Below are 27,726 nucleotides of genomic sequence, written 5' to 3'. Positions count from 1 at the left end.
TTGCAGTATCTGATGTAGCTGAGCTATATAAGTTGATATAAAAACTCAAAAGCATCTTGTATTCAAAACAAACAATGTTAAAAATGTAGCAGAAGGCAGTTCAACTCAGAGGTACTTAAAAACTTCAATGAAAATTCCTAAATCCACTCCCACCCTATTTACATCAGAGTGCTGTAATTGCACAAAAACATGATCACCTTTGAAAACTCAAGCACAACCCACCTCAGATGCCCTCAGATGCAAAGAATATGTTCATTAAAACAAAGATCTGGTGTGCTAAACTGGAATGGAAGGGATTCCATATGATGAAAAGACAGTAAACAAAGCTCACAACACCCCCGAAGGGGTTTTTTTGCCTTTTTTTTTTAGGGGGAAGATTTTTTTTAATATGTTGGGAGTTTTTTAGGATACTTAAAAATGAAATTAGCAAAGTGATAATTTTTAAATTGCTACTGAACTTGTAATTTTTTTCCCCTTGCAAAGTGTCACCATTATAAAATCCAACTGCCACACACAAGACACTTTAACATTGTTTTCAATAAGTTATCACTGATCATTCCTTTGTGGGGAGTTTTAAGTCTACAGAGTTTATGTTAAGTCTACAGAAAGACTTAGAATAGGGAATCTTTTTTACCCAGAAAGCTGTATAAATAAAGAATTGAATCTGATCATTTTCATATGCTGCCAGGCTTTGGATGGATAACTATTTCCAAAGAGCTGGCGCCTCTGTTTTGGGTAGGAGTGGGTGGAATATTGCAGGATTCCCCTTCCCTCCCCCACTGAAGCAGAATCTGGTCTCTATTAAAGGCATTTTGACTGTAATTCTACTGTCAGAAATATTCTGATTTTCTACAGTGTTGCAATTCTTAAAACCATCATTAACACTGATGAGATCCTGTTCCACATCTGCCAAATCTGAGTTTTACTGTCCATGCCAAGCATGGCAGAAAAGAAAAATCTAAAACTTTCTTAAGGAAATAAAAGCGGTATAGAAATCATATTAAAATGATCACAAGGAAAGTATCTTCATTTGTGTGTAGCGTAACATACATAAAAATTCACTCAGCACACTTAGAACTGGCCTTTTCCATATAAAAACTTTCAAGTACCATCTCTGCAGTGAAACCAAAGATACTGCTGGCCCCATTGACAGAACAGAAACAGAACATAAGGCAGTCTGGATTAAGGTTTCTGCAGCTGTCAGAAATGCAATCATCAGAAGGGTGCCACTGACAAACTGCATTTCCAAGCTGACTGAGCACGTCAGCACTGGAGAATTCAATACAGGCCACAAATACAACAAACACAGGAATGCACTTTTATGCATCACTTTCTATTGAGAATTCTGTACAAGGATCATGAACACCAAGTGCTTACTGATTAAAGTTCATTTGATTCTGCCCAAATGCTGCTTTAGATTGAAAAGAAGGGTAGCAATGAATGATTTGGAAATCTGATTCCTCTTTAGGAATGCATTGTAAGTCTATTTCTGCTCTGTCCTATCTCATCCCAAAAGATCCTGACTTTTATGCAGTCCTAAGATCAAGAGTAAAAAAGCTTGTCTGTAAACATTCCAGATATAAGTTCAGGACATCCTACCCCAAACACAGGAATGAAAACTGAAATGTAAAAACCAATTATAGACCTACGAGTACTGGAGGAAAAGAATCTGTTGGTTAGACATATCCAAGAAGTACAGTAAAATAAACAGGAAAGTATGCAAAACAATGTATAACAATTATTAAAGATTTGCATTTCACATCACAAATTTAAAACAACCTTTGATAATACTTTTCATTCTATTTAAGCATATTTCAAGTCAGTAATTTTTTCTTTTCTTCCTTTCTGTAGGTGATCTATACCAGTGCTTTAAAGCTGGGACAACAACTATTGTTGTTTCAAGAGAAAATGGGTACCAACAGCTAATAAGGACATCACTTACAGCAACTGCCTTCTGCCTTATAAAAAGCACGAGTGTTTTCAGAAGTTACTGCATCCCGCTCCTGCAGACAGCCAAGAACTCTGCGTTTTGTGTCTCAGTGTCATGAGTTTTGATGTGTGCCATGAAGCCCCAGATGCCCAATATTACCTCAATCTCACTGTTAATTGAAATAGTGTTTTTACACAGCCTAGCTGCAAGTAAGTGTTTTCTAGACTTGGAGGAAAATTATGTGTCTTATAACTCCAAAAGTTATTTCAGGAAGCCTCACTCTTTTTTAACCTTCAGCATGCACATGGCTTCTCTCTAATAAGAGGAGTGGGGATGAAGGGCACAGTGCAAGGAGAATATATCAAGAAAAGTTTTAAATACATAGAGGTCAAAGACATAAGATTGGAACTAAAGTTCCCACTGTGTTGTTCACAGTAAAGCAGGCTGGCACAGGTCTTCATGAGCAGCTTAAAGCTAATTCTACCTTCCTTCTGAAGTGAACTTACAAGCAGGTTGTAGCTATACTGTGACAGAATTATTCAGGCAGTCCAGCTGCTGCTCCAAGAATCCAGTGGTAGCAGGGCCTCCAAGGCAAGGATTTTACCTTTGCTACAGCTGACATCTGACCTGGCTGCAGCAGTGTTTGCAAGGAGACACACTCCAGCCACTTCAAAGAGAGAGATATTATCCTCTGTGCCTATCTGTTCCCTCTCATTTTCATGCTCAGCTCCTTCCAGTTGTAGTTGGAAGGGAAGAAAGTCTGTCTGATCATCCCAACTATCCGAAAGAATGCCAAAAGAAAAGTAGTTTAGCAATAACAATAATCAAATTTTCTAAAAACCATAGAACCAGCAGATTGATCATATTTGATTACAGTTAAGTCAGGCTGTACTGATGAAGCAGGAAGTAAGAAACAGCATTAGTAAGGGAAAGAAATTCAAAGCCTTTCTGTGTTCTCCCTATTCTCTCCTGACCTGCAGCCTGCCTTAACTTGCCAACTCCCCTTATGTATTATTACTTGTCCTCTTACAGCTCTCGCCTTTCTGACATCTCAGAGCAGCTGGTTTCCATTCCCTTTCCTGGCTCTTCTTTTCTCAATCCCAGTAATTTCTGCTTTCATCAAGAAAGAACAAGATTCAAGACTGTGGGGCCCTGAAGAAGCAAAGAATAAAACAGGGAAACTAAACCAGGGAAAAAAGGAATCAGACTTCCCACCCGTAAGAAAAAGGTGAGAAGACAATAAAACTAGCCTGTGCAAGAAAGCAGACTGTGGCATCTGATTAAATTGGCTGGTAATTTTTCCCAAAACATGGGATAACAAGCTCCAAAATTCTGCCCCTGCAGCTCCCAAAGCCTTTTCTGTGTTCATGAGAAATGCACGAGGTAAAAGATCCCTCTCTCAGCTGTTAAAGCATCATTTCAGAGAGAAATGGCAACTCTTTGAATAGATGTCTTTACAGCTTAAGTACCCACTTAAGCAAAGACCATCTACAGAAAGGAAAAAAGTACATGATCAGAGAATTCTTATCAAAACTTTAAAAAACTTGAAATCCATTTTACAAGAGTAAAAAACAATGCATTTTGCAATTTTTATATAACATCACTGAACAAACACAATACGCGACATTGTACAAACAGACAAATAAATGGAAACAATCTAAAGTTTTGGGAAAGTACTAACCAGTTACTGACAGCAGCTGTGAAACCCTCACCTCCATTTCCTCCCGATGAGACCTGTCTCTATCCTCGAATTCACGAGTTCTTCGTCGAGCCTCTTCAAAGGCTTGTTGTGCCAATGCATCCTCCTGCTACCAAAGCAGATGACACAGAGTGACACAAAAGGTGACCCTCATTGCCACCAAATCACATTTCTTTTGAATATTAACTACCCCTTGGCAGCAAAGCCAAGTATGTCCTGCAGAACCTGCTAGAACAAGGGCAGGTTCCAGCAAATGTCAATACAGGTTGATGAAATATTACTCACCTTCACTACAGCAGCAGAGATAACCAAATAGTTGGAATGCAGCTACTACTAAAATATATTTTCAAAGGAGAGCTGCTGTTCTAAAGTAGTTTAAATGCTGCTTGGTTTTTTTTCAGGCTAGGAATTCTCAGAAGTTCTGTGTAAAAGGCAATACATTTTATTCTCTTTATAAAAGCCATTTTGAAGACAGTATACACAGGTATAGCTAGACAGAGTCCACTACACAAACAGTAGTAATTTAATTATCTTGCATTTAAAAGTATTACCAAAGTTACAAACCAAATCAATCCTTCATTTTATCAAAAGCTGCTGCAGGGGCATCAGTATGAACATTCTTAATACCTGTGTATCGTTTATATTATTTAAATTTAGATGCATAGGAAAGTGCAAAGCAGAAATTATTCCTCCACCAATTTGCACACATTTCCACACAATGGAGGAGAAACCTGCAGGTCTTCAACAGCTCTTTTGTTTATTTTCAATAATGGCTTATGCACATGAGCAGATTTAATAATAACGCTCAAAAAAAAATCCTTCAAATTGTATTTTCTATTAGAAGATGTTTTAAATAAAGTGTTAGTAATATGTGGAGCCATTATCAATTGGGCTGGAAGTTATTATTCTTAAGGAGACCTCTTAACACATTTACTGTTCCCCATCAGAATGGAAGAGTCCCATCTGAAGAGGCCCCACAAACCAGGAAGGGATAAACTGTACTGGTTCTCCCTCCTTCTAGCTCTTCAACTGTAATTACTACTAACTCTGCTGACAACTCCCACATACATGCAAATGTTATTTTAAAGTTGATAATTTTAAAAAAAGCTGACCTTGACTGTTAGAGGACATAAACATGTAGAGAGCAAAACTAAGTTTTTTATCTACCTGGGGACCAAGTGCATAAATTTTTCAATTTAAGATAAAGCATCCCCAGCCTGAGAAGATGTTAAATTGCCTTTTTTGCCGTGGGCACCATCGTGGGCCCTGGAGCTGCTCTGTGCAATGCTGTGAAGGGGCTCCCTCGTGGCCCAAGGCAGGGAAATACAAACAGCTGCCAGTCCCAGCTCTGCCTTTCGCCGCCGCTTTCTGGGGACGTGTGGGCAACATTTAAAGCTGCCAACAAGATAATACTTTAACACCATATATCTTTTTAAGATTAGAATTTTGCCCTTTACAGCCATTTTAGTGCTCATACAAGGCAGAGAAACCAGGGTCAGAGAGTGGAAAGCAAGTTTGTTCTTAATAATGCAGGTTAGAGAGAGAACAGATAAGCTCGTCTCCCAGATGACTCCAGAAAAGCTGCCTTCATTTTAGTTTACAAAAGAGATGTATGCCTTTATTACCTTCTATTTTAAATCAGACTTAAATAGAAGATTCTTTTTTTATCGAAGGTTTTTGCATTTTACAATCATTTAGAGTGCTTATGAAATAGAAGGCTGACGTACAGCCTTGGATGGAATATTTTAAATAAATGGTCATAACCAAAAGAAACTAAATTAGAAATTCATGGGGGAAAAAATCAGTATGTTGACATCCAGAATGAAGACGTGTTGACAGCTGAAACACTGGTTTGCTCATGTCTGAGAAAGGGATAAAAGCATCAGAACTTTTTTAGTAAAACACAGAATTCTGCTCTACTCTTGGTGATACATTATAACAAATCAACCAACAATCCAACTTCATACAACAGGAATTTAACAAAAGTTTTTTTTAAAATGTCACTCAATTCTAGTAATAATAGCCTAGCAAATTCAGCTGTATGAGACCAAATAACTTCTACATCTTAGTTTTGTTCTATAAAAATGTTCCTGGTATAAATTTACACAGAAAAGTAAAAATAAGCAAAATATGAACAACAGAATGAGCAATCAACATGACAAGAGAACAAAACCAAACCTCCCAGTTCAGAAAATAAAATTTAAAAAAATATTTTAAAAGAGAACCTTACATACACCCACACTTATACACAAATCCTCACAGCAGCCCAGCAGGAAAAGACTCTGTGAGACAGCAAGATGCTCTACTACAGAAGAGGTGCAAAAGTACTGAAGACAGAAACAACCTCTTAATGACACTCAAATATCAAATCCAGGGAAATTTCAGCCCCAAAGAAGGAAGATATTCAAGCATGTATATACAGATTTGTGTGTGTTGGTCCATCAAAGTCTGAGCAAGCAGCGGAACCAGAGCTTTCAGTAACAAAAAGTAAGACCACTTAGTAGCAAGACACGGATAGGTTGTGGATTAAGTGGAAAACACAGTAGCTTAATGGGTACAATTAAAATATTTCAATGTTAACACAGGTGGATTCTCTTCCTAAAGTATTTGTTGACCTGGTGAAGGGCTGTATGTTTTCCAAAGTATGACAGCAAAGAAAAGTTTTATTTGATCCCAGCATTAGTATGAGGTGGTAAGAGACAGGAAAATGCAACAGCACTACATTTGCTTAAGACAAGCTTCCAAAAAATGAGGGAGGTGTGAAGAGCAGCTGGACCTCTTACAAAGGACAGTGGGTACACAGGCAATACCACATGAGGCACTTAAGCCCCCTCTGACATCAGTGTTATTTTGGGATCAAAGGCAGCCGTTCAGTCAACTGCCACTCGCATTATTACAACAGTTTTAAACAAGGAAGCAGTGACAGATACAGGAAAAAGGAAACTGAAAAACATAAAAGATTGCCCAGATGTTTACAATACTAACACACATAAGAGTGCAGCTACTCCTGTGTCTGTACAGATCTTTATGACACTGGGCACCCCTAGGTACTACTACTGTAGCAGAGAGTGATCACTGATGACCTTGTAGCTGCCAAGAATCACAAACTAAAAACAAATTACACACCTGTAACTGAGTGCAAACATCTCTGTAGATCCATACAGTGCAACACCTCCAGCTCAGCACTCTGTACTCACAAGTCAGGAAAGCACTGACCCCTGAGAGCATGCACACATCCCCTCACACACAAAGAGTAAATCACAACCTCAGTACACAAACACCTTCTGAAGACAGCAAAAGGGAATTGTTAAGTGTTGTTAAGACAGTATACACACATTGGGAAACTAAAGTAATCCAAGCACTTGCAAAAATATTTATTGGGAAATTAAGAGGAGAAAAATTAAACCCACAGGTCACCTGACCCCTCTCCATTTGGGAAGGGTGCCCACCTTCTTCAGGCCTTCTCCAGTTTTGGAAAGGATGACACTGTCTCCTCCTGAGTGCATGTTCCCATCAGCCTGCTCTCAGTTCAGAAGTCCTGTGACTTAGCATTATGTATCGAACTTAGTAACTACACATCAAGAACCTTGGGATTTATGTTACATTCCCCAGGGCTATACACTGGCTGTGTAAGGCATTACAGCCTGAAGGTCTCCTAGTGCACGGAGTCCACAGCAGTGACTCTGCTGCAGCTGGAACTGAGCTTGCCCAGGTCACTGACACAACTTTGAAAGAGGTGAATTCACAGCAAGAGTGGATTTAGAGTAAAAGCTTTGGTCTGTGGCTTTTCTCATGGATTCTCAAAGGGCAGCAGGACTATTCTCTCTTTCTAGCATCATGGAGGAAGTGTTCAGGGCTGTGACTTTGAAACAAAGTGTTTCCATTTAATCCCAAACATAGTCACATTAACATCACCTCGTTAATGCGCAAAAGTTTCTTAAGTTAGGGAGAGGCAAGGCACAACAGAGGAGTGTTCTTGGTATTCTGGAGGAATCAAAGATTTAAAATACTTTATTACTCTGTAGCACAGTAACAGTACAAAATCACTCGAAGTTGTAAATTACAAATGATTCCTGCCCATAACATTTTGACCTAATGCAGCTAAAGTACTGTTTTGCTACAACCACATGTTTCTGAACTTCCATACTGCAAGTTTTCTTTGGAGTTCGTACTCAGAGTGAAGGCAAAAACTGTGTTTCCCTCCAGAAGAACAAACAAATATCTGAGTAGCCAAGGGCAGAGTGTCTTACCTGCGCTCTCTCTTCATCAAATTCCAGGCAGCCCATACCATCCAGTCTCTGGAGATCTATCCAGCCTTTCCAGATTACACAGACACCATTGAGAATCATAGGTGCCTTCAAGTACACCTGGAATAAAAGCAAAACACATGCTATGAATTTGCAAGCTCTTACACATGTGCCTGCACAATGAAAATACTGATCCAGGAAGCTTCTATATGTATTCTTAGAAGAACATCCAAACCAGCTGGTAACATGAGACTCCATTTAACAGCTTCTACTGCTTCCTTTCCAAGAACTCATTTTAATCAAGTTGAGTGCTTTAACTTTTGCCTACTGTACTGGATGGAATAAATTTAAACTGTGTTCTCATTCTATAAACTGGCATGCACCAGGATTTAGTTAGAATTCTTATGCTTGCAGTTAAACTAAGGGTTTTTCTTGTCAGCTTACCTTTGTGTCACAAAGGAAGTGGCATGCTGCCAGTCAGGGAGAATCCTACAGTACATCTAAACAGTCAAATGAGAACTCTCCTTTCTACTCCCAAGAAACACTGTATTTTATCCTAATAAATGAGTGATTTCAACAAAGACCAAGCACTGCTTTCAGTCCTCCTCAAATTTGCAAACTACTCAAAGTTCAGTAAAATACATGACACACACATCGTGCTAAAAATAAGGAAGTCTTCCTGTGTCAATTCTAGTATGTGTGACAGGCTTTTCAAAAGAAGCAACACCAAGTACAGCACCAACATGCGCTGTGCTTTGTGCTGCAGCATGGAATAATGCATGATCTTAAGGCCCCACATCCAGAAAACAGTACACAAAGTGATGTCACAAGGGAACTTAAAAAGAAGCAAATACCAAACTAAATGAGTTTGACATGTTATACTTAATAATATCCCTCTTAAACAAAACAGAGTCACAGAAAAATTACCTCTATTGTATAGAAAAGAAAAAAAAATCAGAAAAATCAACCTTCAATTGCTATTTCAGCCTACTTGGCAAGTCAAAACCTCTCACTGGACAGGAGTTTGTCTATGTTGAATCACCAGAGAGACAGACATGCACACACACCTACGCCCACTTCAGATTTTGTCCACTGAATATGAATTTGGTAATTGACAAGACTGCTTAGACATTCCAAATCCATCTGAGTTTCTTTCAGTCTTCAGGAACAGCTGGGGCTCAGCTAGGTAGGGGAACTTTCAGACAGTGCCTCCTCTAACAGTTCTAAATTAATCCTCTGGCAAATCCTCATCAAAGCGTAATTGATGTTTAGCACTATAACACACTTCAAAGCACCCCCACTGTGCCTACTTGCTCAGTTCCACACTTCCCAGCTAAGGTCACTCAAGCAAAAAAAGAAAGGGCTCCAGGAGGCACAGAGGAAGGGAAGCCCCCCTCATGCAAAGGCTGTGCTGGCAGAATTAAGCACTGAACAACATGAAAGGCAACCCATGAGTGGAAAGCAGGGAGCAAATAACATGAATCGAACTGACAAACGAGTAATGTTATTTGCTAAAGAAAACAAACATTTGATCTCCAAACCTGCTTTTACAACTTCTCACACTTTGGTATGAAGTGACACAGCTTTAGACCTTTTAATTAGTACAACATGCAGCAGCTCAATAATGAAGCAATAAATGTTATTTGTTTGAGCATATCTTCTTCCCACCAGCACTTCTACTGCAGACTCTCTGCTAAGAGCACAGCCTGGTTTTCTGTGCCTGCCTGCACTCACAGCCCATCTGAGAGTCATCACAGCCCAGCCTTGCGTGGGGACAGCACACCGTGGGGAGAGCCTCTGCGAGCAGAGGTGTCAGAACCACCATGAGTAAGATGTGGACTACCAGGAAACCACCTCCCACAGCCCTCATTTCAAGATTAAATATTTCAAACATACAAAATACATTGCAGCCCTTCAGCACAGTCTTCACCCATTCATCTCACAAGAAACAAATGAAGGACGCAGCATCCATTTAATAGATGCATTTAATTAGTTGAAAAGTGAAAGACAGTTAAAAAAGCCTATTAGAACTGTCATTCTCTTCTAAGGCAAATGAAGAATAATTCAAGAGAGGAAATAAAAAGGCAATATAAGCTAACCATGAGTCTGTAAAGACAAAAAAGCCTGTACTCTAATGCTGGTTATGTTTTGCAGGAGCAAATAAGCACTTTGCTGACTTTCACTTAGGGTTTACCTCTTACTCGACCTCCCCTATCCTTCTGGCCCACAACAGCAGCCTGGGACATCAAAAGTTACACAGGCCTTCCCACAGATGTCAAAACCCAGCTTTCCAAGTTGCCCAGGAATACTTTTTGTTTGTTTCTTTGATAAGGAATACTATGGTGCCACTAACCCGTTCCAGAGGCCGTTCAACTGCCTTGGTCACTGCAGCTGCCAGCGCCCTACACACAAACTTCCTACAACAGCAGGTAGCTCAGACACAGCTGCTGAGGGCTCAAAACCCCGAATGCCTCATGCATCACCTGGAAGCCCAAGCAGTGCTGCAAATTCTATGAAAGCCTTCAGAAGTCAAAGGGGAAACAAGTTGCCAGAGCTGATGTGATTCCTGATGCCTACAATCTGCCCTGAGCACGCCGGCCAAGAGCCGAGCTGCTGACACAGCAGCCTGGGAATTCTGGCACGCAGCCTGACCTTTCCAGATGAAGTAGTCTGTCCTTGCTCCTGAATCAGAGCCCTGGACGCCTTACACTACCAGATTGAGGAGGTCTTCAAAACTCTGATAAACAAACATTTTTCACTACTGAAAGCATGAATTTGTTCTCAAGATATTCTGAGTTTTGAAATTACCACACAATCATTCAAACGTAGTACGCATTCATCTTGAAACCCCATGAGCTCATGCAGGAACTTTTCTCTCATTAAAACACAATAATGCATACTGGTACTTTTTAATTTATTTTAGAGAAAGGAATTTAAACTCCTTTTCCCCCCCTCTCCTCTTTCAGGAAAATGGAAACCACCTAAGATTATAGCCAAAAACGTTTAACCACATATTTCCTTCTTTTCAGATAAAGTCATGTTGGTTCCCTTTCAACTTCTGAACTTAACAGAATTATTAATAAATTACTGTTCTGTCTGTGAACACATTATCTATTATGGCACCTCAAGATCCAGTAAAGTGATCTTCTAAAAAATTTCTGAATTGTCTGCTCTGAAAATTGTCACAAGACAGTGATGGTAGAAGGCCAAGGGCAAAAGCTGCCTTATTTCTAAAAAGACCCAAAATTTCCCCCCCCCACCCAGTATTATAGAAGTAAATAAAAACATGTCTTTGTTAGAACAACTCTTTCAAAGTTTATTGCTAACCCCAGATTATCTGCATTTAAATAATTTTATAAATCCTCCACATACCTCTGGGTACTTTTAGTAATAATGCCTGGCAGCCAGTGCTGTAAAATTCAAGAGACAGGTGAAAAGCACTACAGAACAGAAGGAAGGAGGAGAAGTTGGAAGTCAGGCAATTACCAAATTGATATTCAGTGGACAAATTTAATGCTACGTAAAAAAATGGTATTATAGGGACATACAAGAGGAAAAGCAAAATTATACAGCAGCCTCTTTTCAGAATACAGTCCGTCCTATAAACCAAAGGAAGTATGCTTTTTTTTGCCACTGACAGTGGACAGTTGTGTAACTAAGCTAAGAATCTCTGTACACATGTTCAAGGATGAGAGTAAGTTCTCCCTCATTTTCCACACATTGGCACAGCCAAAGCTTTGTTAGACTAGGAGACATAGGTAAACTGTCACATACTGAAATATGCCATTTTCACTAGTTTATAGCAGCTGAATTTTTGTTCAGGTGGCTATTACAGAACTAATTTCATCTCAAGTGACATCTTCCATTTCAAACTCCTACGACTGATCAAAGTAGCATCAGAATTTTTAAATGAGAAACAGACATGTTACTTTTACACTGGAAACAGGCTTTTAGTATCAGAGCAAATATTCTGCTTGCTGACTGAACAAGCAGCAAGAGCAAACACTCTTATCTCCGGGCAGATTATCTGCACAGAGGACAAACAGCACCGTAAACACACACAAACTTGAGAAGGTGCTGCATGAATAGGCTTAGCCGGGCTCTAAGTTGTTGAGCTGTGTTTGTGCTTCCTCGGCCTCCCGCTGGCTTGTTCTCAAAGATCCCTGTGCCACACCTTCAACATTTAGTGTATCTCACCTTCCCTTTTGTATTCTTGTAACTAATCTGTTATTTCTTTTCATCTGTATTTAAATGAACAACCCTCTCCCCCAATTCCAATTAACTGGGAGTTATCTCTGTTGTTAAGAACAGGCAGGGACATGGCTCCTGTAACACCATTAATTCGTATTTTAAAATCCAAACTAATTACTTTTTAAAAAGCTACAGTATTTTAGCACAAGACAAAAAACCTCGGTTTCACATCCTACTTTAGTCATCTAGTAAACCTTTATCTCACAGCAGCAGGGTATTTAACTGATCTGCTGGAGGAATGCTATCTGCGCGCTCCATCCACACATCCTGCAGTTACAGAAAATGCTCCTTCTCCCTACAGCAGCCAAGCCATTTCCCCCCCCAGCGATTGCACACAGTTCTCACCACCCACCAACTAATGAATCAGCAGGCTCTCAACAGCCAGCGCCACCGAGGAGACCAAGCTCACCCCCCAGGAAACACCAGTCCCCAGTGAAGTGGCGCAGTCCCCTCCCTTGTGTTTTCATTTTCCCAGCACACTGGAGCAAAATGCATTCTTTCAGAAGAGGCTCAGTTCTGACTCACCCTGTGCCTCATCACGCACACATCTGCCCATTCATAACGGGCTGAGCCACGTCCACCCATCCATCCCACTTCTTACCCCACCTTCCCCTGAATCATACCCCACTTTTAAACACTTAAACAGCATTCTCCCTGGTGATTTCATATGTGAAACACTGACCACTAAGAAAGAAACAGCTTTGAACACTAACTCCAAGAAAGAAAAGTGTTAAACGGGGTAAGGCTAACCTCATCGTTTCAGCTTCTCTCGACATTATCTGTATACACTAGCAAGTAAAAGGAAACAACCTGTACAAAATGTTCACAGGAGAAATTATGTATTCAACTCTTTAACAGCAACAGCATAGGATTGTATATACAGTTTCATAATTAAAACGCTGTGATCTTGCCACAGAGATGTGGCATGACTGCTCTGAAAGGCAAAGTTGCAGTCTCATCCCTGTGTTCCTCCCAAGGACTCACTTTCATACTACAGAGAAGGGTCTCTAGCCAGGGTTTCAAAGAGGGGGCAAAGCATGAGAAGAAGCAATCTATGACATGCAAAAAAAAGAAAAAAAAAGAAAAAAGCTTTTCTAAAACTTGACAACAGAACTTATACACTAAAATCCTCAACTATTTGGGAACAAAACAGAACAGTAACTTGGTTAGTATAACACCAACTGAAGTTACAGCAAAAGCTGATAATTTCATGTAAGGCTTCACACTACTCTTTCAGATATTGATCATTAGTTTAAAAGAAACTAATGACAAGCAACCAAGTCATGAACAGTTTACAGCATTTATCTGACTTCCTAAATTTGACTGCCATACCCTAACCTTGTAACATAATTTACACTGGAATGAAATATAAATAGAAACAGCTGAAAATAATCCCATTTAGAAAGTGACTATGAGTAAAATAAGACTTCTTAGTGCTTTTAATTTCTATCAATCTTTCCGTCTCATCCCTTAAAACACAGTCTTTCTTCAGACACACAAAGAAAATGTCAAGAAAATGTCTTCTATTTTAAAAGCTACATCTTGGAATTTCTTCCATTATACGAGAATGAGGTTTTCTTAAGATTCAAACCTTACACTCTTCTGCAAAAATGTACGGGAATTGACACTTTCTGACCAAACAAGAGCCTTTCCTAAACACTTGTGCGTAAACCACCCAGTTGTGGCTTTCAAGATGAATACAGCTTCAAGTTCCTCAAGGGTGGCACCCATGGCACAGCTGTACCACACCACCACCACCAGGCTCTTGTTGTTTCCTGAGCAGCTGCCAAGGTGGGGCTCCTGGGACAGCACCCTGCCCAGGGACACCTCCTTGGGCCCAGCAGCACCCTTCTCTGCCTGGGATTGCTCCTCCAGCTCTGCTTCCTTGTGATCACACACGGACATTTCACTTGCAGCTGAGGAAAGAATGCACTCCAATTCAGAACTAGAAAAACACCTCAGAACATACTACAATTTCCAACTTCATAGCAAAACCTGACGGTCAGATATTGCTTTGTTCAATTTTCAAATATGCTTATGTAAATCATCAGGTTTTACTACAAATATCAGTAAACACTGAGATGCAACATAGTCCATTTTTACAATTCTGTGTAGCAGAAATACCCATGTACAGACTCATTTCAAAAATATCTTTGTAAGTAATATCAGAGCTGTGACAAAACCTCTCACCATGCTTTGTGCACTACTGAAATACTACAGTGGTGGGGTTTGGTTTCTAAAACGTCAAAAACATTAATAGCTGAAGAATTTTCCTAACCTTACTGGGGAGTCAGAATTTACAAGTCCCTTGTAGAAAACCTGGTATTTTTATGGTTTTTTGGTTGGTTGCATTTGTTAGGTTTTTTTTCTGCGTAGTTACCTCAACTATGTAATCATGACTCCTTTTCGAAAGCAGATCAATGTTTCATTAAATTAAGCAGGTTGCTATTTCACTTAACTAAAAAACAAGTCTACAACTAAGAACAGATATGAAGCAGTAAGGATGTCAGAACAAATGTGATTAGAATTTGTGGAGCATTTTATTCCTGGATTAAAATCACTGGTCAGTACTTATGCTTAGAAGCTCAGATAAAAAAAATACTAAAATGCTACTGCACAGAAATTATACTCATCATCTAATAACCAAGTCTCCAGATACAGTTCATCATTCCAAAATACTGCAATTTCTCGTCTAAGCAGAAAACATGAACCAGACTTGACCAAAACCACCAAAAAAGCCCCAGTACAAAGCAAAAAGTAGACGGCTTCTAGTTTTCACATTGTCACTACAGAAGAGACTCCCAAAGAGAAATGCATGTCATGCTCAGGCTCTATCCATTTGCCTTCAAAACACAAAACCAACCACAGAGCTGGAACTGAAAATCAACAAAAATGCAAGGAGCATAACAAGAAAAATCTGAAAGGCAAATATATGCTGGGGTTTTCCCCTGTGAAACTTTACAGGGTCTTTTATCAGCCTATCTTTACACTAGATTCTGCATGAGAAAGATAGCTGGATTTTAAACCTATACTCCCTTTTAATGGAGAAGGCATGTGTTTAAAAAGACTAATTTTTTCTTGCAACAATTGAAAATAATAATGCTTTTGCAGCAAAATATAGCCAGGAGATTGCTGCTGGTTTTGCTGCTCCAAATAAACATGCATGCTTCTGCTCAAAACCCAGTAACTAACAGACACACAGTTTTCTGCCACGTTGACAGAATATTTTCCAGACAAATTTCAAAATTGGTTGTGAAATTTGTTCTTTTCAAGCGTTCAGAAAAATCACATAGCAAAAAGTAGTTACAACTAGCAACTGCAACAGAGGATTAGAAAGATAAGTTTATCTAAAACACATTACCTGTCCACCATGCTGCCTGGGTGCAAATAAACTGCTAATCCTCTGCTTTTGGACTGAAAACTCAAAATATATAACGCAAATATACTCAACTATACAAAAAAAAAGCTGCCTGATTTTGACAGTATGGGCAAGCAGGTAATAAAAACATCCAGGAACTGACCCTGACCCAAGCAAGAGGGGCAAGAAAAGCTGCTTCCTCTACCCTTTAGCTTCCATGGCCTCCTTGAGCACTCCAACAGCCTCACCCTTCCCCTTAAGCAGGACTGAAGTCTGGAAAAAACTGTTCAAACATTTGCTCAACAAGTAGTGCTGTATCAAGGCTTAAAATAATGTTAGTACTTTTTTGTCTTTTGTATACTATAAAAACTATTCAGCTTTCATCATTCAATAAAATTTTATAGTGTCATAATTATTCTGTAGAAAACTATCAGCTTCTGCAGAGAACATCCTTAGCAATGACTGGAAATTGTCTTTAACAGAGTAACATCAAACTTGTAATTATGCAAACTAATGAGCTCATTTTGTTACTTGTGCTTTGGACAATAAAGCTTGAAGAACCATTTCAGTAACTTTCAGAAATGACAGTTTCTTGAAGCAAATGTTTCATCATCTTATTGAATTTTTCTTATTTTTAATATGAATTATTAAGTGATTTTCAGAAAGAAGCAGACATTCTCAACAATGACTCTCTTACTTCTTTCACTCATTTAGAAGAAGAGGAAAGAAGCACAATATTAGCAACTTTCCTTTGTAAGTGGAGACTGATATGCAAACAAGAGAATTCAACAATCCAAATGTCTGGATTTCTTCCAGCATCTACGCTGCAGAGATCTCAAGTACTGCTTTCATCCACACAGCACTCATCTGTCCTTATATATAGCTGCTTCCCAAATGCAAAATTTAGCTCACTAACTCCAGTTTTGTTCCTCTTCTGGGAAACTTTAGGATGATGACATTTGTATATTTGAAATCTTGTCTATACAACTCAAACGAGTGCATTTAAGCTGCTGGAAAGAGTTCAAGGTAGTATGACTAAATAACTGCTTTTAGAATACATAATAAAGGCTAAGCAGAAGCAGGTTTACTGACAGCAGCCCTTAAGTACTTCCACAGCTGTGCTGCAAGCACTGCTCCCAAGCATTGCTCCAAAATGGCATCGTCACTGCCTGCCCCAATCGCAGGGACGAGGCTGTGGGCAGTCCCAAAAGGATCTGGAGGATTGCAGGGTGAAAGGATTCCAGGGGAAAGGCTGTGGGTCCTCGTCACATGAGAGGTGCCTGGGGTGACTCACGCTGCAGTGGCAGAGGGCACCCGATGATAAATCACTCTGCAGCAACAACTGCCCAAACCCAGCCAGGGGCTGCCTGCCAGGACAACGTGTCCACTCTACATCCTCTAAAGATCTCTCTTCTCAAAATCCAAGTTCTAACTGTTCACAGTGTATAAACTGTATGCACATAGAGGCATCTCCTAACTGTGAGGTAAAGTGAATAAGCACAGGTGCATTATGACTGTGGCTTCAAATGGAGTTTGGATTAAACAGCTCTCCTCTATGCAACAGCAGGCATAATGAAGAACATTTTCAAGTACCTAGGCAAAAATGCTCTAAAGCAAAAATGGATTTAGGAGAATAAACAAAGATGTTGCTGGAAAAAAAAATACTAGAAAGAAAAAGAAACAGAGAAGTCTCTGCCAGTTAAAGGACTCTTAAGCACAAACACAGTAATAAATTCCAGAATCACAAGCATCTATAGAAAACCAATATTTTACTCAAACCATATAGATGATCCTGGATGGAAAAATGATCAAGGGGATCATCAAGAGAAGTGGATTCTTCTCATCCACTAAGCCTATACAGGACTCCCACCAAGCAACTCCAAGGGAAAAAAAAAAAAAAATCAAGCTGTTTAGCCAGGCTGGGTACAAACTGGATACACCACCAAACCCATTTCTCTGCTGTGAGAATAACCACACACTGACCTCCTTGTTTAAAGCCCACAGCAAAGCCTGAGAAAGATCAAAAGCAAGAACAGCGATGTGGGTTTCATCAGGACAACACCACTTCCCTTGGCTGGAGCAGGCAAAAGTACCCCGAAGGCTCTGAGCACACAGACAGCCCAGCAGCTGATGTCCCTTCTCTGACCACCTGCTGCTCCTCCCAGAAGAACCTCTCCCAGCTACCACAAGGTTTTGGGGTCATCACACACCCAAAAAGGTATGAGTAGGAGGGTAACAATTAAGTCTGCTCAGGAAAAGTGGAAAGCTCGTTCTATTGGCTGCCATTTGAATAGGTGTTGTATTTTAATAAAAGCTATTTCTCATTACACTTCTGCTTCTGCTGTAACACCTGCAGCAGTTAAAAGATTTCTTTTTTTTAATATTCATCCAAGCAGTTAACACGAACTTAGAGCAAAATAAAATCTAGTTTTGACAAAAAACCATGCAAGTAGAAACTCAGCATCTTTAGGAAGAAAACTGAAAATTTTTAGTTATGGCTAGAACAAAGTTAATGGTTAATGAGTAGAAATCCTAGCTACATCACATGTGGCACAGCAGGCACTCTGAATCAATTTAAATCATGTCTGATGTGCTTTCCTCCAAAGCTGCAGAGTTCACGGCGTATTAGAGCAAAATAAACCCGTGTGGAAGACTCTGGTTTATGAGCAGCTGCCACCAAAGAACTGACAGGAAGTAAAGCTGCACTAGAATGAGATGGAGAATTTTATTATAAAGGGGAGGGGAAGTAAAACAACTTCACAGATTTCATCAGTGACTGGTATTTAAACAGTGAAAAAGAATATCTGAGAACTAATGTTCTTTCAAGTGAGAAAGAGTGGAGCTATAGAAATAGCTTGAATAAGAAATGAAAACTGGTGACATTATCTTACTCTAAGAAGTATACAAAACGAATCATGCAAAGAAAGTTGACCAGACAGTTCTTAACAAAACAGAGAGACTTTGAGAAAGATTAGATTTTAACAAGCACTGAAGTCCATACACAGCTCAGCCTTAAGTTCGTATGTGATCAGTACAAAACTGAAAAACTACAGAACTTCATAAAGCACAATAAAACTAGACTAAGTAATTAATGATACCAGAAAACCAAGGTGAAAATAAAGCTCTCCATTTAATTGCAAGGTTTAATTATCTAATATTTCAGGCAATACATCAGACTACTACACTGCCTATCTTTCAATTTCTTAATATCTATTCATTTATTCTTTGCCAAAAAACAAATAAAAAAACCCCGGACATTAGCTGACAACACAGAGGATCAGAAAGGCTTGGTATGGTTCAACTCCCCAGAAAGAGGACACACCCCACACACACCCACAATCACAATGAAATACAATGTTCTATCATTTTTACGATCTAGGGACCTATTTTTAGTGCTGCTTTTTCTTCTATGACAAACCTGAAAAATTGCTCAAATGCACAATTTAATTTGCTGCAGGTCAAAGACAGCACAGAATGTTAAAGCTATCTCAAAAAAAAAAAAAAAAGTTAAACTTGAGTTTAAAATGAGCAGAAACATTAAGCGTACAGTGAGCCATCCAATTTTTGGATTAATGAAGACAGGGTATCCACCAGAGGCCTACCCACCCATTGTGAACATCAGATGCATCAAATTAAAAGGCAAATTAAGCATATAAAAAAATCCCCTCAGTTAAGAAATACCAGACTGAAAAACCTCAAGCCTATGAAGTATGTATTTGCAGAATCCCAACTTTCACAAGAGTGTTGCTTTTTCTAAAACTCAATCATTTATGCAGCAATTCTAGCAGATGCTGCATTGGTAGCTTTGTCAATCTGTGTACAAAACTGCTTTAGCACAATAGTGACATACTTCAAATCTGGATAAACTATTTTGGGCCATCATCGTTTAGCCAAACACCGAAGCAGAATTCCAGAATAAAAATATTCTAATGTTGGTAAGTTTATCTACATTCTAGATCTCAAACTAATGCCTAAGATAATTATTAACTGACAGCTTCCCCCTTAGCCTTTTTTTATTCATATAATTAAAAACATGCCTTACTGGCATAAATCCAGTGATGAACAAACACACATTATGCACTGCCTCAAGAATCAAAGCTCATAAAACAATGTTGCACAGAGCTACAAAAATCACATGGTTTTAAGAGACTGCTGAAGCCTGTGAAAGAAATTCTTAATTAAGCCAAATGACAAAAATCTAGAGAGAACAATCTCAGACAATTCATATGAAAGGCTTTAACTGTTTCCGTTGATAACATAAAACACTCTCCCACTGCTCATTCCTCTGCTCCAATCATGGGAGTGGCTGACTTTCAGAGAAGTTGAATTCTGTGCAGAGCACAGTGATTTACACAAGCAAGGGCTGATTGCAGCAGTGAATTTGTGATTTGCTCATACCAGAGCGTAACATTATTCCCATTTATCTGTTTGTCCACCTCTAGCCTCATTCAGAGGAATTCTTCTAAACATTTCAGTGAAGCAGTCTAGAATTTACTGTAAACACACATAAAAGAAGGAGTGGCATTCATTAATGAGGCTCATGTTCTATTTTAATACACAGCATACCTACCATGCTCTTACATGATTAAGACAACACAAGAAAATGGATGAAGTAGTTCAGTACTTTAAGAATTCATTCAGAGAAAACAAAGTTAAAAAAAATCATAGGAGTAAATAAAATTAGTTTTGAACTGGCAAGAAGAGAGACTTCAGTCTTCTTACACATTACAAGAAAAATTCCTCATTCAATTGTGAGCCAGAATCAATATTTTTCAGTAAGAGCCAGATTCAATTCAGTTTCCTTAGCAAAGCAGTCAGTACCCAGACAGCCAACTTCACTTCTCCCCCAATTTGTCAAACTTCTGCAAGCCTCACAGGACTAAATGGAAAACAATTTTTTCCAAAAAAACTCATTAACTTGAATTCCACATACCATAACTGCCCTCAGGAATTTTTTTTTCTTCCAATCAAGTTTTCCCACTATAGGAAATATTTATCTTCCACCTAGCAGCATTTAAAAGACCCAATATGCCATTAAACCTGAATATGCTTCAAGTATTTCCTCCAGCCTGGTAGGTTTGGTAGCATTAGCTGTTTCTTGTTACAAGGGTAGGTAAAAAAAATTAGGCAAAAGGAAGGATTTTGTAGTCCATTAAAAGTTTTTAAAAATAAAAAAAATACACAAAAATTAGCCTGAAAGAGAGAAACTATGAGGACTTAAGTGCTGGTATACACCCACTGAAGAAAGTTCTGAAGAAAGTCTCCTATTGAATTCAGTGATCTTTGGATCAGTCCCAAAGCACCCACATGAGCACAGATAAGAGACAGCATCTATATTTTAAAGGTATACTTTTCCTGAAAAACCAAACCAGCTGTAGGTGATTTCAGTAACTTTATTCTGATGAGACTTAGCAAGGTTTCTGACTTTACATCTAATACAGCTTCACAGCAACCATCACTGTCACTAGGGAATTTGAGCTTTCAATATCAGCCTATGGGACAACCACCTCAGAAAAAAGAGATTCAGAAATCAATTCTGAAAGTGGTGATGCTGCTTCTGTATTGTAGCTGATGGTGAAACTGAGAAAAAGATTCATTCCACTTAGAGCACACTGCCTGCCTGCTGTACCAACTGGCAGCCAAAGACACAATGAAATAACCTGCTGAAAGTGCAAATTTTCATTAGTCTACCACAATGTATTGGCCAAAGTCTAATTTTTTTAGAAGCACCTACACAACACCAAATTTAGACTGTTCCCCAAAATTTTATCATAGCATGACAGTAGAAATATTTCTCTTTTTCAAAATAATGCAAAGCCACCAGTCCTGCCCATGTTTCCCAATTCTTCCATTTGCCTTAACATCAGCATGCTTTAAAACAAAGCAGTATTTTATCTTACCAACTTTCACTCGTACTCACATCACTACCTACCTGCATGGAGGTGTGGAATATTAGAAATCTCACATCATACATGAAGTCCATACCAGTAAGCCCATAAACACAGCAAAAAAATTTCTTTCAGTTTCAACATTTTCCTCCTTACCTTGCCTCCTTCTCTTTCAAAGTCAACATATTCCCGGGTCGGTGTCTGTCGCTGCTCCCCCTGCCAGCTGGCCGGAAAAAACTGGAGAGACAGATTGGTTCCTGTGGCCACAAAAGCCTTTTAGAAAAATCAATACAAACAGGATCAGGGAGCAAGACATTACATAAATTATGCAGGCAGTCATTTATTTTTACATCAGTTTATGTCTTAAGCCAGGCAGCATAGAGAATACTTAAAGTCAAAAACATGCACTCATCATTTTTCTTAAGTATTAAGTTACAAACATCTGATTCCATTTTGACAACATTTGCCATTGGCTGCTTCGGGTATAAAATACAACACGGAATCAATACTTCTTTCAAATCAGTTTTGCTGACATTAGAATCTGTCCTTTCAGTTCTGTCTGGATACCCTGCACCAACTTAGTACCTGCAATGTTAAAAACTGCCCATGCTTTTCAAAGAGGCTGCCTGTCTTTAAAGAAGTACTGCTGAAGGAAAATCAACTTAGACCCATTACTAAGGACAACTTTTTTTGAAAGAAAAGGATTTGTTTCCTTTCACAGTCTACTTATACCTAGATAGACACTTAACTGAAGGATAAATATTCCTGTTTTATCATCTGCTGGCATGCAGCATCAACACACAGCTCAACCAAGCTGCACAGGACAAAGTCCTCATGCCACATTAAGACACCAGTGATACCCAGATCAGCAGATGCTGTGTCAGTGAGAAAAGGCAAAAGGTAGGAATTCCTCTCAGCTGCAGCCCTTTGTAAAATCATTAAAGGGACTGGCTTAAACCCATTAGAAAAAGCATGCATTGCTTTCAAACAAACAATTTCCTACAAATTCAAATGAAAATGGGATTCAGTTTCTTTATAAACTCCCTGTATTTGTTAGTATATCTTAACTCCAAGTGATGATGAGTACAGCAATTCCTAGACATGAAATAAAAAAATTAATTTTGCAAACAGAAGTCAGATTCACAGTATTTATACTCTTCTCTGGTACATGTCCTGTAAGCATGTGAATACCCACACAAACTCACAGCATATCACTCCTATCAAAATCCCAGGGTTAAACATAATTTGTTGCAATCAAATGACAGCATTTATTACCATGATCACTTAGATTTAAATGGTTATTAATCTAGAATAGTTTTTCTTAAAAGCTATACAACGACTACTTGAACAGTTGGAATTTCATGACAAGCAGATTTCTTTTAAGCAACCCAGAATTCAGCCACTTCATGGCATAACTGTACTGCTACCCGGGACACTAGAGCTACATGTTATTTAAGATAGTTCCAACCATGGACTGCAACACTGCCACAGGATTAATACCTCCCATTTTGAAAGTAGAAGTGCTTTGTCTTAGCTCTTCCGCCCTCCACCAAGGGAGACTAAATCCTCTGCAATCAGTTTTGGTTCAAGGCTACTCTTAAAAACAGATTTTTAAAATTTTGTTGTATTTGTTTGCTTGTTTTGTCTCCTGTAAGCACATTCTCAATGTCATTAAAATTAACAAACCAGTCCTAGCAATGGCAGTAGAATACTGTATTGGTGCACTAATATTTGTTTGCAAAGACAAACATTTCAATCCACGTAACAGAAGTTTCATTAAGGATACACTTGCACAAACAGGAGGCATCAAACCTGTCAGAGCTGCAGACCATCACTATCAGGCTCACTACCTCCTATTATCCCTTTGCTCTAGCAAGGGATGCTATTTAGTATCAACAAAAGAAAATACACCTATCTCCAAAGATTCGTGACTCTGAGTCTTCACTACTTAGTCTGCTCAAGAACTGTTTTCCTACCTCTGAGCATCTTTAGTAAATATGTGTTTTATACTCCTTAATTTATACCTTTAAAATATCAAGGAGTGAAACCTTTGAGAGTAACCCAGCTGACCACTGAAGCCCTATGGAGCAGTCCAGTTCTGGGTACTGGGTCAAAAGGACTGTACTTGCTTTCTGGGAAAGCCAGCAAGACAGTGAAGTGCTCATGCCTTCCTGCTTCCACCCCCAACGTGTGCTAGAGGGCCATGAAAACGGGAAAAATATCAGAGAAAAGAAGATGAAAGTACACAAATTCCACATCCTCATACAGTCAGGCAGGCACCATTCAAACCATAAAAAGCTATGTAGATATTTGTTCTCTGGATTTTTGAAGCCTGTTCCCTTCCTTTGAAGAGACAAATTATAAAGTTAAAGCATCCACATGCTTCTCAAAATCATAGGTCAATACTGAAAAACTCGAGAACAGTCCTGCTAATGACCACACAAGTCTACATGGAAGCCATTAATTTCCATGAAATAACAAACAAATTAAATAAAAAATAATAATGATTATTAAAAAAAAAATCATACCACTAGTATGGCTTTAAACTTGAAAGTAAGAAAACTCTAGTTTTGTCTGTAGAGCCTTTTAAAACCCAGTCTGAAAAGCTATCAGACATTTATGTCATGAATTTTGTGAAAAGCTTATCAGGTAGTACAAGGGCGACCTGACCCACACACAGACAATGCAAATACAAGTACCTTCCAAAGCAAACCAAACACGTGAGGTTATTTAAGTTATCACAGCTTTGCCAGTAAATGTGAAATCTTATTTAATACACTTCACATTTATTTCTCAGTAATATTGCTAATTATTTCCTTTATTCAATCAAGAGCTATTTGACACATGTAACCAACAACTTACTGCCGGTTCTACATTAAATCCCTGAGCTGTTCTCTGGGGTTTTTTTCTACTTCAAAATATGTAAGGTCATTTGCAAAGGCTCCCTTTGGAGATAAAAGAATAAATCCTTGATGTCTGGAAAAACATTCAAGACTTAAAAAAAAAAAATAGTAAAATTACTAGCTCTTTTTAACATCAGTCATTACATACACTACATTTCTAAATAAACCTGACTACTCATGCCCTGTTCACAAAACAAAACCAGATGTTTCAGATGAAGAAATATAGAGCCTGTTTTATAATTAAGTACAGTGAAAATATGTAGAACATGCATCACTGCTTGCTTCCAAGGGATGAAGTTCTGGCAAAAAAAGGCAGCAGCAGGCACAGGAGTACAAAGGTGAAACTACAGCGATTTCCCATTCATATAAATAACTGCACAGGCTGCATTAGAATGCTAGTTATAAGCTACATGGCCATTTTTTTTCTTAGGCAGGGATTCGGGTATATTATGCACTTTCACCTGTACAGGAACTTCCAATGCTAGCACACTGTGTCTTCCTTACCTTGCCCATTGTTTCCCTGGTGTTTTATTAAAGGAAGCAAACATGCACAAAGGAAAATGAATTTTTACAAAATAGTAAAATTAAGAACCTGTCTACAGGAGACCTCTTGTAAAATAACATTATAGGTTCTACAACAAGAGATAACAAGTAGGGATAAGATTTAGCTAAAATAAAGTTATTCAGTAAAAGGTAACCGTGTTCTTGAGTGTGTATCCTTTTACTGACAAAAGCAAAAGAATGAGATCAGTTGTAGTAACTGGTATTCAAGTATTCTGGATGTGCATAAGAGCAATTGCATTGTGCATAAAAATAATTTCATTGTGAACTGACTAGCAGTATGTATACCACGTGAAATTAAGGAATGCTCATAAAACCAAACTTGGTGAAAGTGGGGTTTATTTTCTATTTTACCTTTTCTTTCACTATATACTGTAAAAAAAAAGAGGTTACTTCTGCATTTTAATAGTAGAGTTACAAACGTGACAATGCTATAGAATACTAATTCTATAGGAGCAACCTAGAGCAGAAACCAGACCAGGAAATAGACAGTTCTTGATTACTCTGAGCCATACTTCACCTCACTTTTTATTTCAAAGGGCGACAGTAGTCTCTAACTAACCTCAATGAATGAGGAAAACGGAGCCGAAGTCGCAAGTTTCAAAGCCTAATTTTAAAAGCGTTTGATTTAGTTCACAAATACATCAAACAGCTCACTCAGGACTTTAAGCAAGCGCCTTCTGAACAATGTTACTCATTTCTCAAAACTACTGTTTCCGGAAAGAGAAAAAAAAAAAAAGAAGAAGAAAAGGTAAAAAAGCTGAATATTGAAATAAGCAGCTCGCAGCTGTAGCACGTGCCCAGGGAAGGAGCGCAGCCCGTTCTCACTGCCGGGGGTTTTCCTTCCTTCCCTGTCTCCCCGGCGCTCCGGACAGCCACCGTCCCCGCTCGGGAGCGAGCCGACACCTTCGGCTGAAAAAGGCTATTCCTAAGGCGGACAGAAATGCCGCCTGTTCACCAAAGCCCCCTTTCCCTCGGCGTTTGAAAGGCAGCCGATGTCATTCCCCTCCTTGAGGAAAACTCTCCTTCACGGCGCGGCCCCCGCCGGCCCCAGGCACCGGCCCGGCCGGCCCCGAGCCTTCGGGCTGGGGCACCGCGCAGGGCTCGCTGCCCCGACGGCTTCCCCCAAACTTTTACTCCACGAACCGAGCGCGGCCCGGTGCCGGCGGGCACCGAGGGCAGCGCGGCGCCACTTACGATCTCGGAGCGGCCGTCGCGGCAGGCGTTCTGGAAGCGGGCCTGCCTCTCCTCGTGCGGCCGGTCCCTGAAGCCGGTGTATTTAATCTGCGGGGAACAGGGCGCGCAATCAGGAGGGGCCAATCCCGGCGATAAGGGGGCAGCGGAGCGCACTGACTGCGCCTCCCCGCGCTGCCGGCTCGGCTCCCGCGGCAGCTGAGAGGAGGTGCGGGGCTGCCCCGGCCCCTCCGCGGCCCGCGGAAACTTTCCCCACGGCGGGCAGGCGGAGGGAGGGAGAGAAGGGGGAGCCCCGTCGTCACCGCCGCCTTACCTCGCACTCGCGGCTCAGCTTCCTGAAGAACTCCTCGTTCTCGAACTTGCTCCGCTGGTCGGGGACAACCCGCGGCATGGTGGTGGGGCCGCCGCCGCCGGCTGCCCTCCTTCCTTCCCTCCCTCCCTCCCGCCCGCCCCGCGCTGTCCCAGCCCCAGCGCTCGCCTCGCCCTTTGTTAGCCCCCGCCGGCGGCGCCCCCCCTTCCCTCCTCCCGTCCCTCCTCCTCCCGCGGCGCACGCAGAGCAGCCGCAGCCGCCGCCGGAGCTCGATGCTGCCGCTGCCGCCGCCGCCGCCCGCTCCCGCCCCCAGCCCGCTCCCTCCCCTCCGACTTCCTCCCGGCTCGTAAACTCGGCCCGAACAGCCGCGCCATTCACAACTCCGCCGCCGCCGCCGCGCATGCGCCCCGCGAGGCGGGAAGCGGGCGAGGGGTGACTCAGAGCCCCCTCCGCGTCCCTCGGCCGGGCGCTGTCTCGCCCGCAGCGGGGCCGCTCCGCTAGCTCCCCCCCGTCACCGCTCCCCCCTGTCACCGCGGCTCGTTGCTTTCCGCCTCCCCGCTGCGAGGGGAGCAGCCCCAGCACTGCGGCGGGCAGGGAGCGGCCGCCCCCCGCGCCCCGGTGGCGATGGGGAGCGCTCCCCTCACAGCAGGGCCCCCGCACCTGCTCCGCCGGCCCGCTCGGGTGGGGAGCAGGCGGCGGCCGAGCCACGTCCCCCCGCCTCGAGGGTGGCCGTGAGGATGGGCAGGTCGGAAGGGACAGCGCTGGCCTCGCACCTCCTCGTCTGGCTCCGTCCCCGAGGCCAGCGCGAAGGCTGGAGGAGCCCGAGGGTGGTCGCAGAGCCCGCCGCTGACAGGAGCCAGCCCGCTGTCCGGCTGCCGCCCATCCGTCGGTCGGTCCCTCCGCCCGCCCAGCCGCACTGCCCGAGGCGGGGGCCCTTTCCCGAGGGGAGCAGGAGCACCCATCATCACCTCAGGATGTGGCTCGGTGTCTTTGAAGTCGTGTCAGTCTAGAGCAAAACCAAAACCCAGCGCTTCGCTGCAGCAGTGCTTGAAAAGTTCACTTTCAGGCTAGAAACACAGCAGCCTGAACTCTTGATTCTTCATGAGCACGCATTTTACAGGAGCTAATTCAATCCAAGAGCAGGACATACATCACCGGCCCCTAAATCTGTTTTTTCATACATACCTACTTTATACCTCGATTCTTCATTGCTGTCTACAACTTCCTCGTGAGGGGAAGTGGAGGGGCAGGCACCTTTGTGTTGTCTCTGTCGATTAATGACAGGACCGAAGGAAATGGCCTGAAGTTGTGTCAGGGGAGCTTCAGGTTGGATGTCAGAAAAAAGTTCTTCACCCACAGGGTGGTTGGGCAAGGGAACAGGCTCC

At 41.0% G+C, this 27,726-nt stretch overlaps 1 protein-coding gene across 2 annotated transcripts in view; it reads right to left on the bottom strand.

Annotated features, from left to right (window-relative positions):
• The window catches only part of CBFB (core-binding factor subunit beta), a 37,557-nt gene extending 11,035 nt beyond the window's left edge, over positions 1-26,522 (bottom strand). The window contains exons 1-5 of one of the 2 annotated variants that reach the window (XM_041458706.1): positions 26,345-26,522; positions 26,035-26,121; positions 21,530-21,646; positions 7,880-7,996; positions 3,643-3,738 (exon numbers count right to left, since the gene is read on the bottom strand). In XM_041458706.1, coding sequence (XP_041314640.1) covers positions 3,643-3,738; positions 7,880-7,996; positions 21,530-21,646; positions 26,035-26,121; positions 26,345-26,422 — 495 coding nt within the window. In that variant the 5' untranslated portion in view covers positions 26,423-26,522. Of the gene's footprint in view, positions 1-3,611; positions 3,739-7,879; positions 7,997-21,529; positions 21,647-26,034; positions 26,122-26,344 lie in introns of both variants that reach the window. The other variant, XM_041458707.1, reaches the window with a different exon arrangement.
• Between the last annotated feature and the right edge of the window lie 1,204 nt (positions 26,523-27,726).

This window comes from Pyrgilauda ruficollis, unplaced genomic scaffold (assembly GCF_017590135.1).
Source record: "Pyrgilauda ruficollis isolate IOZ18807 unplaced genomic scaffold, ASM1759013v1 scaffold13, whole genome shotgun sequence".
NCBI lineage: Eukaryota > Metazoa > Chordata > Aves > Passeriformes > Passeridae > Pyrgilauda > Pyrgilauda ruficollis.
Note: the sequence above shows the minus strand (reverse complement) of the source record. Positions and strands in the feature narration are given on the sequence as shown.